Raw genomic sequence first — 16,835 nt, forward strand, 5'->3', positions numbered from 1 at the left:
GGTCCCTGTGCTTTGCTAAGCTTGTTCTAAGTAGGTGCTTTAGACCACTGAGCCATCTCACCAGCCCCTCTGAGTCCATTCTTGGCCACTGACTTGGCTGTCCTGAGGGAAGAGCTTGCCACAGTATCTTCGGGTCTAGAAGTGGCAGCTGATGAGCAGCACAGGAGGGTGAACTGCTTGTTCCCCTCTTCCCTCCTCCAAATCAAGGACATGTTAGTGAGGGCTAGGAGGCTGGGCCCAGACACACCCTGGGCAATGGCGCGGCATGGGCACGAGGATGTCTGTGTGAACCTGCGCTGTCATGGCACAAAGCAACCCAAAGAGTAGGCGTACTTGTCTTTGTCAGCCTTGTAGGTGTGGGCTATTTCTGGCACCAGAGGGTCATCAGGGTTGGGGTCGCAGAGCAGAGAGCAGATGGACAAGAGAACTGTGAAGAAAAGAAAGAGTTAGTTAGCTGTGGCCACGAGGCTGCAGGCCAGCCCTGGGTCTGGCGAACCTTTGTGCACTTGTGCTTTCTGCCAACCAATCTGATGATTCTGCTCAAGTCTTGAGTTTGCCTTGCTCACACCCTGCTGAGGGCAGCACTGCGGGCCTCGGGTGTGAACCTGGCACATTGCTCCAGTGTGGTCCCAGACCGAATCCTCCCTCGCAATGAAGCCCGTGCAGGTCCAGCCTCCTGAGTCTGAGCTCCAGTCTATGCCCAACACCACACAACTTTGGTCCCAGGTGCCTTGTTTGCTGATAGGACAGGAGTTCAGAACATCCAAGTAACGTTCCAAGGTCACAATCTCGAAGCACCCAGGATGGGGGCAAAACTGAGATTCTGAACTGAGTCTGTGACTGCAAGGCCAACGCTCCCTCCTGCTCTCACATGGGTTCCTGAGACATGCTCAGTGTGGCTCTCAGGGGCCCTGGATGAAAGGACTCACCCTCAGGGCATGGTAAGGAGCAGAAAGAGCTCCTAGAATTGTCGTTTCCACTTTGTCTGGGCCCACCATGACTCCAAACTGGCTTTGGCGAGTCCACTGAAGTCCTGAGAAGTTTTCCTACTGTTAAAGCTACAAATGGAAGGGGCAGCCTTTACTTAAAGAGACTTGATACTCTGCTGTCTTGGGCTGAGGTTGTCACTGAAAAGCCGGAGGTTCCCCTCAGCACCCCTACATGAAGCTGTCTTTCCTTCTCCCCACTCAAGGGCCCTCCCTGCCACTCCACTTTCCTCTCCTATTCTTGGCCCTGAAGCTAAGGCTCCACTGGCTCCTCTGCACACAGCCCTTAGAAGCTGGCAGAGGGTGACACTGTCCCTGCTACACTTCTGTCCTTAGGCAGTGCGATGGGGCTGTTGTACATGAGGTTCCAGTCACAGGAGTCGTCTCTGCAGGACACTGGGCTGTATCCGTATGTGTGGTGCAGTGTAGCCTGCTCTGCCCCAAGCAACTTCATGACAGCACAGAGGTGACTCTGTGCCCCTGGGTTCTCCACACGTGTTGCTACAGCTCTTTAGCTTTCCAAAGCCACCCCCAGGTGCTCTGGGGCCCCTCTTGGAGGGCTCTGCCACCTGCATTGCTTCACACTTTTTTTTTTTTGTGGAACTGGGGATTGAACTCAGGCCCTTGTGCTTGCCAGGCGAGCGCTTATTCCACTGAACCATCTCCCTGGCCCTACCTCACACTTTTCTGGGTTGAACTTTTTCACCACTCTACCACCTTCACCTGACAGGCTGAGCTGCTCTCCATATTCACAACTCAGCAGACACCACTCACACAAAGCCGTCTTAGTTCAGGAGGAGTATCTGCATGGCTTTCTTTTGGTTAATATTTGGATTTCTGCATCCTGCTTCAGGTTGGTGTCGTCACTTCACCCAGAGACACTGCTCCTACACCAGCTTCAGGGTAAGGAAGACAGGCCCTGTGCCTCTCCTTTCAGGCTCACTCAGTCTGTGCTTGCTCTTGCCAGATGAATGGGTAAAGAAAAGCACAGAGAAGGTGCCATAGGGGCTGGTGAGATGGTTCAGTGGTCTAAAGCACCTACCTAGAACAAGCTTAGCAAAGCACAGGGACCACAATTCAATCCCCCAGCACCACATGCCAGCCAGCCCCGCCCCCTGGTAGGCTGAGCTGGCCACACACACACACACACACACACACACACACACATATATATAAATAAAAATTTAAAAAAATAATAATCTTGCCATCTTGGCAGGAGAGATCTACTACTTTACAAAAAAAAAAGTCTTGAGGTTTATGACCACCATTTAGTTAGCTGTTAGGTGTTACATACCCACTCTCACGGAGGTCAGGAACCGCAGAGCAGTGGCTGTTACCTAAAAGCCACAGCAGTTTCTCTGTAGGTCACCCCCTGCCTGACGCGTCCACTATCTACTGCACATGCCCAGGCCTGTGACTGCACCCCACTGAGTCTGCCCAGGTTCTGGTCCGGATTCCCCTCTTGGATCTGTGTACCCTTCCCTCTCTGGGCTGCAGTGTGCCCAGGTACAGGGTGGAGGGAGTATGCTGTAGGACTTCCAAGGGCTCTGCCAGTGTAGTTCTGCTGTCACCTGATGGAGGTGGCGCTCTGTCCCTCAGGGACTGCCTGGCCTATAAAGAGTACCAGCATAGCATGGACTCCCCTCCCTTCTGAAATCACTGGCTTATGGTCCTCCACAAAGGTGGAGGGGGAGGAGTCAGAGACACAGTTCCTTACCCTAGTGGGGCTCCCTGTATACTCTATCTACCCTACTATCCAAACCCTGAGCTCTTCTGGTTGTATATTTTATGCCAAATAAAATTTTGCCCTTTGATAAAAAAATTTTTTTTGGCCTTATTTTACCCAGGGTCTTTGCACTAAGCCACACATCACCAGCTGTTTTTAATTATTTTTTTATTTTGAGTCAGTGTTTTAGTAAGTTGTTAAATTGCCCATCTGGAGCCAAATTCTGGATCCTACTCAGCCTTCCGGAATGCCAGGATCCAAGCGCATGCCACCACACCTGCTACCCTTCCAGTATGAAGATAAAGACTGGAAGTAGGGTGCATTCTTTTTGTACCCATGTGGCGGAACCTTGAGCACCCCACAACGACTGGCTGCTGAGGCTCTCAAGGGTGCGCCGCTGACACTACCTCCTCACAGTGTGGGTGCATGGGCGGGCTCAGGGCTGGGCGGGCTCAGGGCCTGTGAAGCTGTCTGCTCACCCAAGTTTGCACGTGCACTTAGTGAGGAGGTAAAACTGTGGAGACGGCATGTAGAGCAGGCACCAGGGTCCTTACCTTTGGACACGGTCAGCGCTGGAGACCACTGTGATCGCAGGATATCCAGGCAGATGCTGCCATTGCTGTTGATATTGGGGTGATAGATTTTGGTTGTGAAAGCAACCTGCAGAGATCAGAGAGCTGGGTGAGGGAGGCTACAGGAACAGCTGAAAACCAACCGGTAAAGGTGAAGTGGCCACTGCGGGGCTGTACCAGAGGCTCCACATTCCAACCTTCAAGTCCTGGGGAGCGCTGACATCCCCACAATCTGACAGGATACCAGCCAGGCAACCCCAGAGCCTGACCGATTCCTGTCAGAGCCTCATTCTGAACCCTGGATGGACTGATATCATCTCTCTCAGAGCATGCTGTGGAGAAAGGAAGGTGGAGGACAGAACTCAGAAGCCTAGGTTTGTGCAGAAAATAACGATTCTGATTATAGACACAATGAGGAAAGAGAGTCACCACAAGAAACAACCAACTGAAATTCATTGCTCATCCTTTATCTACTCATTTTTGCCTAGCTGGCTTAGACAAAATTTAAGATTTCAGCCACCATCGGTCTTGGATGGACTCAAAGGCACATGTGTTTGGGCCACAGGAACCACACCAGCAGCAGATGAGCCCAAGCCACGGTCCCTGCTCTCACCTTTGTGTGTGGTGTTGGATATGAACTCGGAGCCTCTTGTGTGACAGATACTAGCAATCTTACTTCAGCCTTTGTGAGACGCCCCTTCCCAGAATTTAACCCTCAACTGCCCTGTATGTTTCAAATCCACAAGGACAACATCTGTATCAAAAGCTGTGAAACAACTCACTGTCTCCCAAGAGAATGCTGGCAAAATTAGTGTTTCATATACACAACTGTTTAAAAAGAACACAGTGAATCATCATGTGCAATTAGGGAGCAATTTCCAAATGTACTACTGACAGGAAACCAAGATGCAGCTTTGTGGTAAAGTGTGTTTCTTTCAATGGAGAAACGAGGGCGCACGTGCAGGTATGCAGACAGGTGTAGATGACGCCTAAAATAGAAATAAGCAGCAGCCAGACTGGTGAACATAGAGGTCAATGCACTGTCCCACCATTTGCCTCCTTTTTTTTTGGTGGTACCAGGGATCAAATTCAGGACCTTGTGCTTGCCAGGCAAGCACTTACTCCACTGAGCTGTCTCCCTGGCCCCCATTTGCCTCTTTTTAACCACAGCCATAAATCACTTCTCCAGGTGATGTCTCTGGAGCTCAGTTCTTGCTTTAAACAGGGACGTGACAGACCAGATGCAGCAGTGCATACCTCATGTCCTAGCTATTTGAGAGGCTGAGGCAGGAGAATCACTGGACCCTAGGAGCTCAAGACCAGCCTGGGCAACAGTTGAGACTGAAGAAAACAAAAATGAGCCAGCTGCAAGGGAGCCTGCCTGGAATTCCAGCTCTTTGGGAGGCTGAGGCACGAGGATTGTAAGTTTGAGCTGAGCTTGGCAATCATTGAGATCTTATCTCAAAATAAAAAAACAAAAGAAGGGCGATAGTGTAGCTCAGTGAGAAGGCTGTACCCCAAAAATCAAAACAAAAATCCCAAAGGAAAAAAAGGGGGGTGTGTAACGGGACTCCTAGGGCTGGTGTGGACTGTAGAGTCTGGCACCTAACAACATGCAGCTTTCTCTGTCTGGGGTGAGAGCAGGCTCAGCGGCAGCCACACCCACTGGCCAGCCTGCCACCTTCCCAGTCCCAAATGACCAGGTGGAGGGCACAAGAGCCCTTTATGCTGTTATGTCATTTTTTACATGATTGACATAATTCATAATACGGTATGTTTTGCATGCTGGGCATTGAACCCAGGGATTTACCCATGCTAAGTTAGTTTTCTATGAGGCTCTATACCCTTGTCCCATGAGGTAGTTTTAAAAATAGAACTCATTTTAGAATATGAAGAGGATTGGGTGTTTTATCATATCATTTTCCCCAAGAAGACTTAAACTTCAAAAGGGTTTCAAACAGACTAGGCCTGGTAGCATACACCTATAATCCCAGCACTCTGGAAGCTGAGGCAAGAAGATCATTGTGAGTTCGAGGCCAGCCTGGGCCACAAAGTGAGCTCAAGACCAATGTGAACTTCATGGTAAGACCCTATGTGATAAAGAAAAAAAAGAAAAAGGTCTCTGTAGGTATCGCCTAGATGTCTTCTATAAAGATCATGTAGTCCTTCTGGTAGCACTAGTACACGCCCGTAATCCCAGCTACTTGGGAGGCTGAGGCAGGAGGATCATAAATTGGTTGTTTTTTGAGACAGGATCTCATATTGTAGTTCAGACTGGCCTTGAAGTCACTATGTAGCCCACACAGACCTCAAACTTCTGGGAATCATTCTGCCTCAGCTTCCTAACTCAGGATAATCACATGTTTGAGGCCAGCCTGAACTCCTTAGTAAGACTATGTCTCAAAACAACAAATAAGGGGCTGGGGAGATGGCTCAGTGGAATAAGCGCTTCCCTGGCAAGTGCAAGGGCCTGAGTTCAATCCCCGGTTCTGCAAAAAAACAAAACAAAACAAAAAAACCCCACAAAAGTGTGGAAAGGGAGTGGATATAGCTCAGCATGTGCTGCAAATAAACAAAGAACCCCAGACATATCATGCAGTCTTGTCAGATTATTCCTTGAATCAAAAGCTTAACTGACTCTTCTTCAGATTTTGAAAAAACCCACTCTGTTCTCTCTTTTTTAATAAGTTTTATTCATTTCAATGAGCATTCTTCTCTTATAAAAAGTATCACTCACCTTTTAGCTCCCATTTTTCCTGGTTAAAATAATCCCAACTCATGGAGCTTACTTCTCAGTCCTTAATAATAGTCATTATTTTCACTTTGTCCTGGGGCAATTAGGGAACCTACAGTGCCCAACAGACAGCCATACAAGCCAGCATCGGAACCTGCTTGGAGGGAAGTGCCTTAGCCACTCACAGGCCATGGGAGGTGATAAGCTGGGCAAATGTGGCCCTGAGGACCCGGGCGGGTCAGAGAAGCCTTTTCAACCCAGACTCTGCCAGTGGCACTCTGTATCGCAACCCAGAGAGTGACTTTAGCACTTGTCACTGCTCTGCCCAGCACTCCCTTGTCAGAAGCAGGAAAAAGTCTTCAGAATTATAAACATGTTTAATTTCTATTTAAAAGCACTCAAGGCCTGGCAGCTTCTGTGGGAACATCGGCACAGTGCTGTGACCAGTGATTTCGGAAGGGGCCTCTTCACACTGGCTCAGACAAAGTGTGTAACAGTGGCTCAGGTCACCCTCTGAGCCATCAAGGCCAGCACCCATGAGAGGGTACGGCAACATCACACCCTGACTGCAACGCTCTGAGGGACACAGGACTACGGGATGGGTCTGCTCAAAATGCGTCACCATGGTCTGAGAACACGACACAGCCCCATAAAGAGGGACAGTTGACAGCATCTTCGGTAACACTCCTCAGAAACATCGCTGTCACGAAAGACCACGGGAAAAGGAAACATGCCACAAGCTGCAGTTAGGGGAGGGCTGGACAACAACCGAGCACTGGGTCCCAGAGCACAGCGCGGACACTGGCGGGAACTGTTAACCTCTGATCAATGCTGCAGTACCACGATCAATTAGTCATACAATCATGACCAGCATTCCCTTGAGTAGTTTTGATCATGGCAGGTCTGAAATGTAAGACATCGACACCAGGGAAAAGTAGGTAAGAAATACACGGCAACTCTTTGTGTTATTTTTGCAGCCTTTTTTATGGGGGAAGGTCCTGGGGGTTGAACTCAGGGCCTCACACATACTAAGCAGGTGTATGGCAGAAAGCTATACCCCTAACCTTGCTGATTTTTTCTAAGTCTAAAATTAATTCAAAGTCAGTTTTTTTACTTTGTTTTTAAAGGCTGACACATCTGAGTCCGAGTCCCACTGCAGTCTTTTTTTTTTTTTTTTTTTTTTTTTTTTCAGAATCAGGGATTAAACTCAGGCCCTTGTGCTTGCCAGGCAAGCGCTTAATCTACCAAGCCATTTCCCCAGCCTCAACACAAAATTCTTATTTTCTTGTTTTTGTTGTTTCTTTTATTTTTTATTTTGAAACAGAGTCTTTCTAGACTGCCAGGAGGAACTTGAATTTATAATCTCTTTCCTCAGCCTCCTAAGTGCTGGGATTACGGGCATGTGACACTGTCCCTGGCCCTGAACTGATATTTTTATTTTAAAAATGAGAATAAAAGCTAGGTGTGGCATGCCTATAATCCCAGCAGTCAGGAAGCTGGGGCAAAAGGACTGCTGTGAGTTCAAGAGCAACTGGCTACAAAGTAAGTTGAAGGCCAGCCTGCACTGAGAACAGGACCATTTTAAAAAGACAAGAAAGGGCTTGAGATATAGCTCAGCGGCACAGACCCTCCCTGGCAAACATGAGGTGCTGAGTTCAATTCCAAGTACAAGGGAGAAGGAAAAGGAGAGGGGGAAAGAGAAAAACATATACTGGTCATACTGAAAAAATCTGGAGGTGTGCACACTGGCTGCTAGCCATGGATTATCTGGGTCTACAGCAGATTGGTTTCCATCTGCACGCTAGTTCTCTAATTTAAAAATAATGAACTGCAAGCCAGTTTTGTAATCGGGGAGGGGGGAAGCTGTTCCAGTGATAGGAACTGTGCGCCCGCCATCGGAAACCACACCTGCTAGGCAGCCGGCCCTGCTGGCCTGGTGTCAATGCCTCGGAGTCCCCTCTTCCTCCTGCCCCCGGGCAGGGCTCTGCTGAGGCCCTGGCCCAGCTGCTTCTCACACACTGGGCTGGGGATCCTACCAGTCCCCCAGGCGGAACCCACACAGGCCCTACCCTCCTCTGGCTCCCTGCCCCCCTACTGCTGGAACATGCAGGCTCTGTGCAGCACGCCCCCAGCGTGATCTCCTGGCCCCCGGGCTCTTGTCTGTGCCTGAGCCACCTCTCAGCCCAACCCCCTCGAATATTATGCATCCTGGTCCCCCCCCAGGACTGTGCACCTCAAGAGGGCAGGCTCTGCCCTGCTTGTGCAGCATGGCAGGCAGGGGCTCCCTGGAGTGCCATGCATAGGGACGAGATAAGCTGCAGAGAGAACTTTTCATCCCCACTCCTAGTGTATCAGGCAGGGTGTCCAAACAGCACCCTAGGCCTCTTCCTCCCACTAGTGGCCCTGTGCCCAGGATCCACCAAAGAAGCCACCCATGCAAAGGGCAGAGGAAGCCAGCTCCTCCCCGACCTTTGCTTTGCTGGGCTGAGAGCTGAACCCAGAGACTTGTGCATGTGAGCCAAGTGCCTAGGCTGAGCCCAAACTGACTGCTGTCACTTTAACTACATAAGGGAGGTAATCTGCCAGGGCCCTAAGCCATGGGACTTCACCTCCACACCTACTGTCCTGGGCACTGCAGGGTGCTGAGCAGCCCTCCCTCTTGAGGTCCCACAAACACCTCCACTCCCTTGTTGTGACAACCCAAGGTATTCCAGAACGTGGTCAGATGTTCCAGGGCAGAAACAAAACCACCGCAGCCCAGAACCCCATTCCAGACAGCAAGGGATTGAAAAGAAAAACAGAGCCTGCAAACCTGACTGTCTCACTCCAGCTACAAGGAGCACTGCAGGGATCCAGATGAGTACCTGCAGCCACCCTGGGTTGGAACTACTGACCCCTGTGTAACCCAGACCCGGGGGGGGGGGGGTCTGCTTTCCATTTCCAAGTATAGTGAAACAAATATTAAACAAAACAACAACTACTGTGTCAGTCAGCAACAAAATACCTGACACAAATAACTCAGAAGGGAAAAAGATTGACTGTTTGATTTGTAGTACTGGAGATTGAAACTAGGCTCTTTTCACTGAGCTATAACCTCATTCCCCCCTCCCCTTTTTTTGAAACAGGGTCTCGTTAGGTGGTTAACCTGGTTCTGAACTCACTTGTAGCCCAGGCTAGCCTTAAAGTCCTTAATCCTCCTGCCTCAGCCTTCTGATCGCTGGGATTACAACCTCAGCCCTTTTATTTGAAGACAGCATCTTGGCTAAATCACAGAGTTGCCAGGCTGGGCTTAAACTTGTGATCCTGCTGCCTTGGCCTCCAAAGTATGCTGGGCTCACAGGCATGGCCCACCACACCCTGCACGAAAAGATTTATTTGTCTCTTAGTCTGAAAGGTTTCAGCTACCGTCAGCCAGCTGCTGCACTGCTTTTTAGGCTTGTGGGGCGTCAGAAACTCGATGGCTGGGGGGGGGGGGCAGAGGAAAGCAGCTGCTTCCTTGCAGCCACAAGGCAGACAGCAAGTGAGAGAACCAAAGAAGAGGGGCCAGGGACAAGATATACCCCTCCAAGTCTCGCCCATGACCCACCTCCCCCAATGAGGCCCACCTCCTAAAACTTCCACCACCTCCCAATCGTGCTACTAGTTGAGAGGCAGGCTTTCCACACACCCATAACAACCACCATAGTGGTGTGGGGGCTTTACAACTCCACCGGGCCTGGACCCCCTCAACACCAATCATGTGCCTGGGATCTTGGTTATTAGTGTGAGATGAGCCAGGCATGCTTGGGCTTGGATAAACGCCATCTCCTGACCACTTCTGAGCTCCTCCCTTTGACTCAGCTTCTGGGAATCCACTGGTCTTCTTGCTACCCTTGACCATGCTTCTGTCTGGGCCTCAAGGAAGATAACACTCTGTAATCCTGGAGGCGTCCGCCTCTTTCTTCAGCTTCTTTGAGTCTTTTGCTTATGGTTTTCGGTTTTTAAAACAGATTTTCTTAGACCAAAAGTATCCTTCACATGGTAGTCCTTGCTCACAACAGGGATCAATTCTAAAAATCCAGAGTTTAAGGACTGGGAGGCTGGCCAAGGTAGCACCACCTATAATACCAGCTACTCAGCAGGCTGAGGCAGGATTTCAAGTTTGAGTTCAACTTGGAAGACCCTGTCTCAAAATAAAGTTGACAGGGCCAGGAATGTAGTCCATGGGCAGAGTGGCTGTCTGGTATGCGTGAGCCTAGTTCAATCTCCAATATGGTCCAAAAACAACGCCCCCCCAAAAAAAAAACTCAAAGAGAACAGTAACCAAAACCAAAAGCAAAACGTCCCAGGAGGCCATTATAACAGAGTCTGGAAGACAGACCCTTGCGGAAAGGCCCCCACATAGCTCTTTACCTGTGACCAGACAAGGTCCCTTTGTCTGAGTATCAGGGGAACCAGGACAGCCTCACCTTTGGGGGCTTGAATGGGTAATCCGTAGGAAAGTGGATGGTCAGGAAGAAAACGCCTCCTTGGTAAGGGCTGTCATTCTGGAAGGTGAGACACGGGAATAGATTAGGGCTCACACTGCGCATGAGGTACAAGAAGTCAGATGAGCTGTGCGCTCAGCAGCACTACCTACCGGGCCCATGATGGTGGCCTGCCAGTGGAACACTGCAAGACAAAAGAGACATGGGTGCGTGAGAGACCCCCACGAAACGTGCCTAGCTGCCACACAGTCTAGAGCACAGCGTCCACAGACTGCCTCACTTCTGGTATCAGCTACGTCTGGGGGTTCTAAGTCTCGATTTTTCCAGGACTTCGAAGCTCCCTGGAGGCTGTGCTCACCATTACAGTTTGTGACAGGGTAAAGAAACACCTGTGGAGGGTTCCGTCTCCCACCCGGCTATGTGGCACTAGGCTGAAGAAAGACAAAGCGAGAGCTGTAGTTTTAAGGGCTTCTTATTGGAGCAAAGGGCCAAGAGTCAGAACGGCCACGGCTTCTACTGGCTGCATCACCACGAGAGACAGAGTGAAGATGTAACTGATGCAGACCACGGGGGCCCCAGCCGGCCATGGCAGTGCACGCCTGTAACCCCAGTAACCTCGGTTCAGAGGCTGAGTCTGAACTACGTAGTTAGACCCTGTAGCCAACAAATAAACAAACAAACAAATAAATACAATTTTTTAAAAATTATAATTGGGTGCTTAGGAGTAATGGTTTCTGCAGGCACAGCTTGTAAAGGAGGGATAAAGCACCTGCACCAGGCATAGAGGCTCCCTACTTAGATAATGGCTGATGGAATAACGTGATGTTTGAAAAGCCAGCACCTTTCCTGCTGGGAAGGTACATTTCATTTTGAGTCTCATGGCCTCAGCAGAGATGTTATCTTATGTCTTAGCCTGGAATTTCACAGGCTCTTGCTCAAGCCTCCATTCCAGCCCTGGGGGCGGGGTAATTCTCACTCACATGCTGTGACTCTCCTGCAATGAGTCATACTGGTGGCTTGGCCAAACTTGGTCACATTCTTTCCAGCCAGTTAAGGAAACATTTACCTCTACACAGCCAGCTCTGCACACGCAGGTGAGCAGAACAAAGATGAGCACTAAACAGAGTGAGGCAAGGGAGGGGCTGCATTCCTCAGGGGAATGTGGGCTAGTGGTCCCCCGCAACAGGGAGACTGCACATGCTGCCCTCAAGAGGGGCTGGAGGCAGAGCCTGCATTAGTCGCTCTGTGAGGTCAGGACCTGCTTCCTCTCTTGGCATCCAGGTGAGACAACACAGAGTTGCTGCCCAGCAGGGATGTTCATCTGCGCTTCATCGCTTGTTGGCTTTATTAGGGCTCCATCAGAAGTGTTGAGCGAGATGTGTTGGTGAACACCCGTAATCCCAGCATTTGAGAGGCTGAGACAGGAGGATTACAGGAGCTAGGCTCAAGGCCAGCCTGAACTACACAGCAAGACCCTATCTTAAAAACAAAACAAGGGGCCGGGGGGTGGCTCAGTAGAATAAGCGCTTCCCTGACAAGTGCAAGGGTGTGAGTTCCATCCCTACTTCCACCAAAAAAAAAAAAAAAAAAAAAAACAACAACAGGAGTGTTTTTGATAACATTTTGGAATAGGAGCCCATGGCAAGTGAGCAGGTAACAAAAGTGGGCTCTTCTTGGGGAGCAGGTTGGGACCCTCTGACTTCATTCATTTTAATGCTGCGCTACTGGGTTCTGAGCAGGGCTGGAGGGCAGTCAGGAGAGAAGAGGGTGACCAACTCCACGGCCGGGGGGTGGGGGCGGTGGCAATCCAGGAGCAGGTGCCTGGAGGCTGTGGAGTTAGTCACCCTGTGCATATTCTGTACACGCAACTGAGTCATTTCTGTTCTGCTCCAAAAATTATTCCAACTTGCACAAACAGCCTTGAGAACCTCCACTTTCAGTAGCTCCATCTGCCCACCTTGCCTCCTCCCAGGACACACTGCACACATGGGCTAGCAGCCCTCTTTTCCTTCACTAGCCCTTTGGTACGCATTTACACTTTGAAGTGTGCCACACAGCCCCATTATGGGCAAGTACAATGTTGTAGCACCAACACCACTATTTGTGTCTTGTTTTTTATTGTGTGTGTGTTTGCATGGTGGGGATGGAACTTGGGCCATTTCCAGAACTTTGCCATCCTACCCTTTCTGTGCCTATGAGACAATCACTTCTCACACCTACTTTCCAAGCTTCTCCTCTTCATCTACTTTCTGTCTCTATGAATTCTCCTCATCTAGATATTTGTTGAACAGAACTATGTAATACTTATAATCTCACTTATTTCACTAAATTTAGCACACTTTCAAGGTTCATCTGGGCTACAGTGCATGTGAGGACCACACTTCTATCCATGTGTCTGTTGCTGGGTCCTTGGGTTGTTAGCACCCTCTGACAGTTGGATAATGGTGCTGTAAACACTGGCATCCAAATTCTGTTCAAATTTGTTTTCAACTCTTCGGCATGTGTAGGGCGCCCCCTCGCCACATGGTTTTCCAACAGCTGCAGCCTTACAATGCAGAAGCTGTGTCCTGGAGCCTAGGCAGCCCACAAATGAGGGGAGTCAGCTACGCAGGATAAGGCTTGGAAACTCAGGGCTGTGCAGCTTAGCCTCCAGCCTGCTGGCTACGAACAGGGCAGAGGGCTGGCCGGGCCACCTCTCCCTCTAGGCCTCCCCTGTACAGCTGCCTGGGGTTGTTTCCTCACATCCCCCTGGGGAAGCACAGATGTGGGAAGAAAGAGCAAGTACTGCCCTTCCCTGGGTGGAACCATCAGCTGCTGCCCTCTGCTCAGCTCCCAGGTGCAGTCCTCCACAGCCAGCTGCACGATGGCACTTACTGCAGTGTCCCAATTCCGACTGAGGCGGAAGCGCTTTGCTCATGCTCACACAAGCGGGGCCCACCTGGTTTTCTCTGACTCAGTGCAGGAGAGGTGGTTTCTGGTGGCACAGGTTCTGCTCTGGGTGTAGAACTAGAGGGGAACCCCCAGCTCAAGGGGAAAAGCTGTGCATGAGCAAGTGGACAAAAAACACTGGATGGTTTTCTTAGAAACTGCTTGATAGATAAATCTGGGGGCTTTATTGCAAGGCTCCTACAGTCAGAAGAGGACCCTGGAATACTTACAGTCATCACCCACAGGTCCTGCGGAGCACTGGGCGGGAGGATCCCGCTGCAAGTCCGTCAATTCCTAGAACACAACATAGTGGGTCAGGCAGGGGTGCAGCTGGGGTGCCAGTCTCTCCCTCAGCTACTTGCCACAGTGAGGTTTACTTCTGTCTTTTTAGACAAGGTCTTGCCATGCAGTTCAGGTTGGCCTTGAGCTCACTTTGAACTCGCAATGAGCCTCCAGCCTCAACCTCCAGAGTGTGGGGATTACAGGTGTAAGCCACCATGGTCAGCCCCAAAGTGAGTTCTTGTGGGAGGTAGTAGAAACATGGCCAGCAGCCAGTCTACTGACTGTGAAGACACGAGGGAAGTAGATATCATCCTTTCTGTTTTATAAAGTAGGATACTGAATGTAAAGAGGTGAGGTCACCTATTCACTGATACAGAGCAAGATTACAGGAAGATGTGCCTCACCCTAAGCCTGGTTGCCAACCAGGTCAGGGAGAAGATACCATCTGTCATGAACTTAGGAGAAAAGAGCCCCAAGAAAGCCTCCAGGAGTAGAGGCCAGCACAGGCTCTGAACTAAGGAATGAATGCCTGGAAACCCTTGCCCAGAGGGCGTGCTCAGTTAAAGGCTGGGCTCTGGTGCTTCTTTCTCTGTTCTCTATTGCCCCTTTACCTGCTGCAGGATGGTGGCATGTCCTAGGGCTCTGGCTGTGGAGACTTTGGGCATGAAATCCCAAGTCTAACACTGCTATCAATGCACTGGTGGGGATCAGGTATTACACCCCAACTAAATTCCCTTTATGGGACACTAATTATGCCCAAACTTCCTAAAGGAATCCTGGCCTGGCATAAGGCCCAAGGCCCAAGATTTGGGGAAGTGATTCTCAAATATTACTTTGCAGGTATGAGATGCCTCTTAGTACTGCTTATTCCCCCCGGTTCCAGAGCCCAGTAGACATTCGGGGTTTCCACGGAAATTTTAAAACCAAGGAAGGTGGGCTGGTGAGATGGCTCAGTGGTCTAAAGCACCTACTTAGAACAAGCTTAGCAAAGCACAGGGACCGCGGTTCAATCCCCCAGCACCACATGCCAGCCAGCCGCGCCCCCTGGTGGGCTGAGCTGGCCACACACACACACACACACACACACACACAAATAAATAAAATTTAAAAAAAACAAGGAAGGAAGGAAAAAAAAACAAGGAAGGAGGCACAAAAGGTGCATCCTGGACCCTCCAAAAATGGCACAGCCAGGGTCCAGTAGGTGCGCAAAGCGCCGTGCTAGCTGATGGCACCCCTCCTTACCTGAACCCAGCCTAACACTCCCATCCACTAAGACCGTCTGGTACCCACCACACATGGGCACGTGGGCAGCATGCTAATCCCTCACACAACCGCTAGTCTCTGGCCACATCTTACTTCCCTCTAAATTTGTTACATTTTGAGACAAGGTCTTGCTATGTAGGCCAGGCTGGCCTTGAACTCCCAGGGATCCTGCCTCAGCCTTCCAGTGCTGGAATTACAGATGTGCACCACCATGCCCAGCTCACTTCCCTCTAATCAGCAGGGGGAGTATTGCTACCATAGAGGCTGGCAAGCACTACAAATCAGGCCATTTTATCCAAGAGTTGATGTGATCTCTTTCCCTTATACTGGGAACTGAACCCAGGGCCTTGTGCATGTTAGGCAAGTCTTCTAGTACTGAGCTACATTCCCGGGCTTTTTAATTTTTTTTTCCCTGTTAACAGAGTCTTCATATGTTGACCAGGGTAGTCTCAGTAGGAGGAACTGTGAGCCTTCTCCTTCAGACCCTCGAGCAGCTGGGATTATAAGGATGCACCACTATACTCAACTGCCTCAGAGTTGATTTCTAAACATCTACCTACACTGGTCAGTTCTCAGCTAGTGCGAGATATATATGACCATTTCCTCACGTAAAGTGGACTGTACTTGGTAAGCACTCAGTAGGCAGCATGATTAGTTGTCACAAAAGAGAACTCAGGGAACAATGGAAGCTGTGCAAGGGGACCACAGGACACACTTTGGAATGCAAGAGCTCCAGAACCTTCCTGTTTACGCTCTGTGCCATGCCCCTCACACCTCCACCGCCATTCTGCGGGGAAGTATTTACATCCATGTGACACTGCATGACGAGGGATCTCTGTAATGGGTCTGTCAAGGCAAATCCCACAGGCTACATGAACCCCAAGGGGCAGGGAAGGCCAGCATGCAGGCCAGTTCCTCTCCTGCTTGCCAGGTTTTGCCACACTTCCATGCTTTAGCACGCGATGTACCTAGAGTCCATGACCTTCTTCTAGGGGCCTGAGGAATAGTTCCTAGGACTTACTGATTTCTTAGAGGCCAAAAGTGGGTCCCCACTGACGAGCTCCAACCAGCACCCAGGAGTTCAGCATATGCCTTAGCTGCTTTGCTGTTGCTGGGGTGCAATACCTGACACCAGAGGCTTATTTTGGCTCATAGTTTAGAAGTTTCAATCTTTGCATGATCAACTGGCTCTAAGCAGAAGTAGAACAGCGGCAGGGTCTGGCAAAAGAAAGCTGCTCACTGTACAACAGGAAAGAAGCAGAAAACAGAGAGGAGCGCAGCCCTTGCCCCTACAGCCCATTGCTTGGGCCGAGCCCCCTCCTAACAGCTCATTTGGCTATAACTCATCAGCAGGCTAATCCACTGATGGGTATAGCACCCCCATGATCCAATCAGCTCCCCAAAGCATCACCTATGAGTGCATGAGGCTTTGGCAGGACATCTAGATAGAAACCATAACAGAACGCTAGCTGGCATTTTAAGGAAGCATGGTGTTATCTTGGAAGAAACTGGTCAACTCACATACCATATTGTTGTGCCTATCTAATAGTCCTGGAAGACTCAGGTCAGAGTCCCAGCTCCAGAGCCGAGAAAACCACTTCCACTCCTTCATGTCTCAGCATAACTAGCTATAAAGCTGTAATTATAACTACATACCAATTTGCCAGCACTACTATGGGGCATTCAAATGTATATAATGCACAAAAGAGCACCCAGTAAAGATCAAGGACAACAGCTTGCAGAAGACACTACCAGGAGCATTATAAAAAGAGGACAAAAGAGGACAAGGGCTGGGGAGATAGTTCAGTGGCACAAGCACTTGCCTGCCGAGCACAAGATCCTGGGTTCAATTCTTAGTACCAATAATAAAAAAAAATT

At 49.9% G+C, this 16,835-nt stretch overlaps 1 protein-coding gene across 4 annotated transcripts in view; it reads right to left on the bottom strand.

Moving 5' to 3' along the window:
- Positions 1 to 16,835, bottom strand: part of Ube2d4 (ubiquitin conjugating enzyme E2 D4 (putative)) — a 23,436-nt gene that overhangs the window by 2,366 nt on the left and 4,235 nt on the right. The window contains exons 2-8 of one of the 4 annotated variants that reach the window (XM_023714572.1): positions 15,979 to 16,175; positions 13,643 to 13,706; positions 10,637 to 10,668; positions 10,467 to 10,544; positions 3,267 to 3,372; positions 930 to 1,058; positions 334 to 427 (exon numbers count right to left, since the gene is read on the bottom strand). In XM_023714572.1, the coding sequence (XP_023570340.1) occupies positions 334 to 427; positions 930 to 1,058; positions 3,267 to 3,372; positions 10,467 to 10,544; positions 10,637 to 10,645 (416 nt within the window). In that variant the 5' untranslated portion in view covers positions 10,646 to 10,668; positions 13,643 to 13,706; positions 15,979 to 16,175. The remainder of the gene's footprint in view (positions 1 to 333; positions 428 to 929; positions 1,059 to 3,266; positions 3,373 to 10,466; positions 10,545 to 10,636; positions 10,669 to 13,642; positions 13,707 to 15,978; positions 16,176 to 16,835) is intronic. The other 3 variants (XM_023714571.1, XM_023714573.1, XM_004630394.2) reach the window with 3 other exon arrangements.

This window comes from Octodon degus, unplaced genomic scaffold (assembly GCF_000260255.1).
Source record: "Octodon degus isolate 3935 unplaced genomic scaffold, OctDeg1.0 scaffold00035, whole genome shotgun sequence".
Classification (NCBI taxonomy): Eukaryota; Metazoa; Chordata; class Mammalia; order Rodentia; family Octodontidae; genus Octodon; species Octodon degus.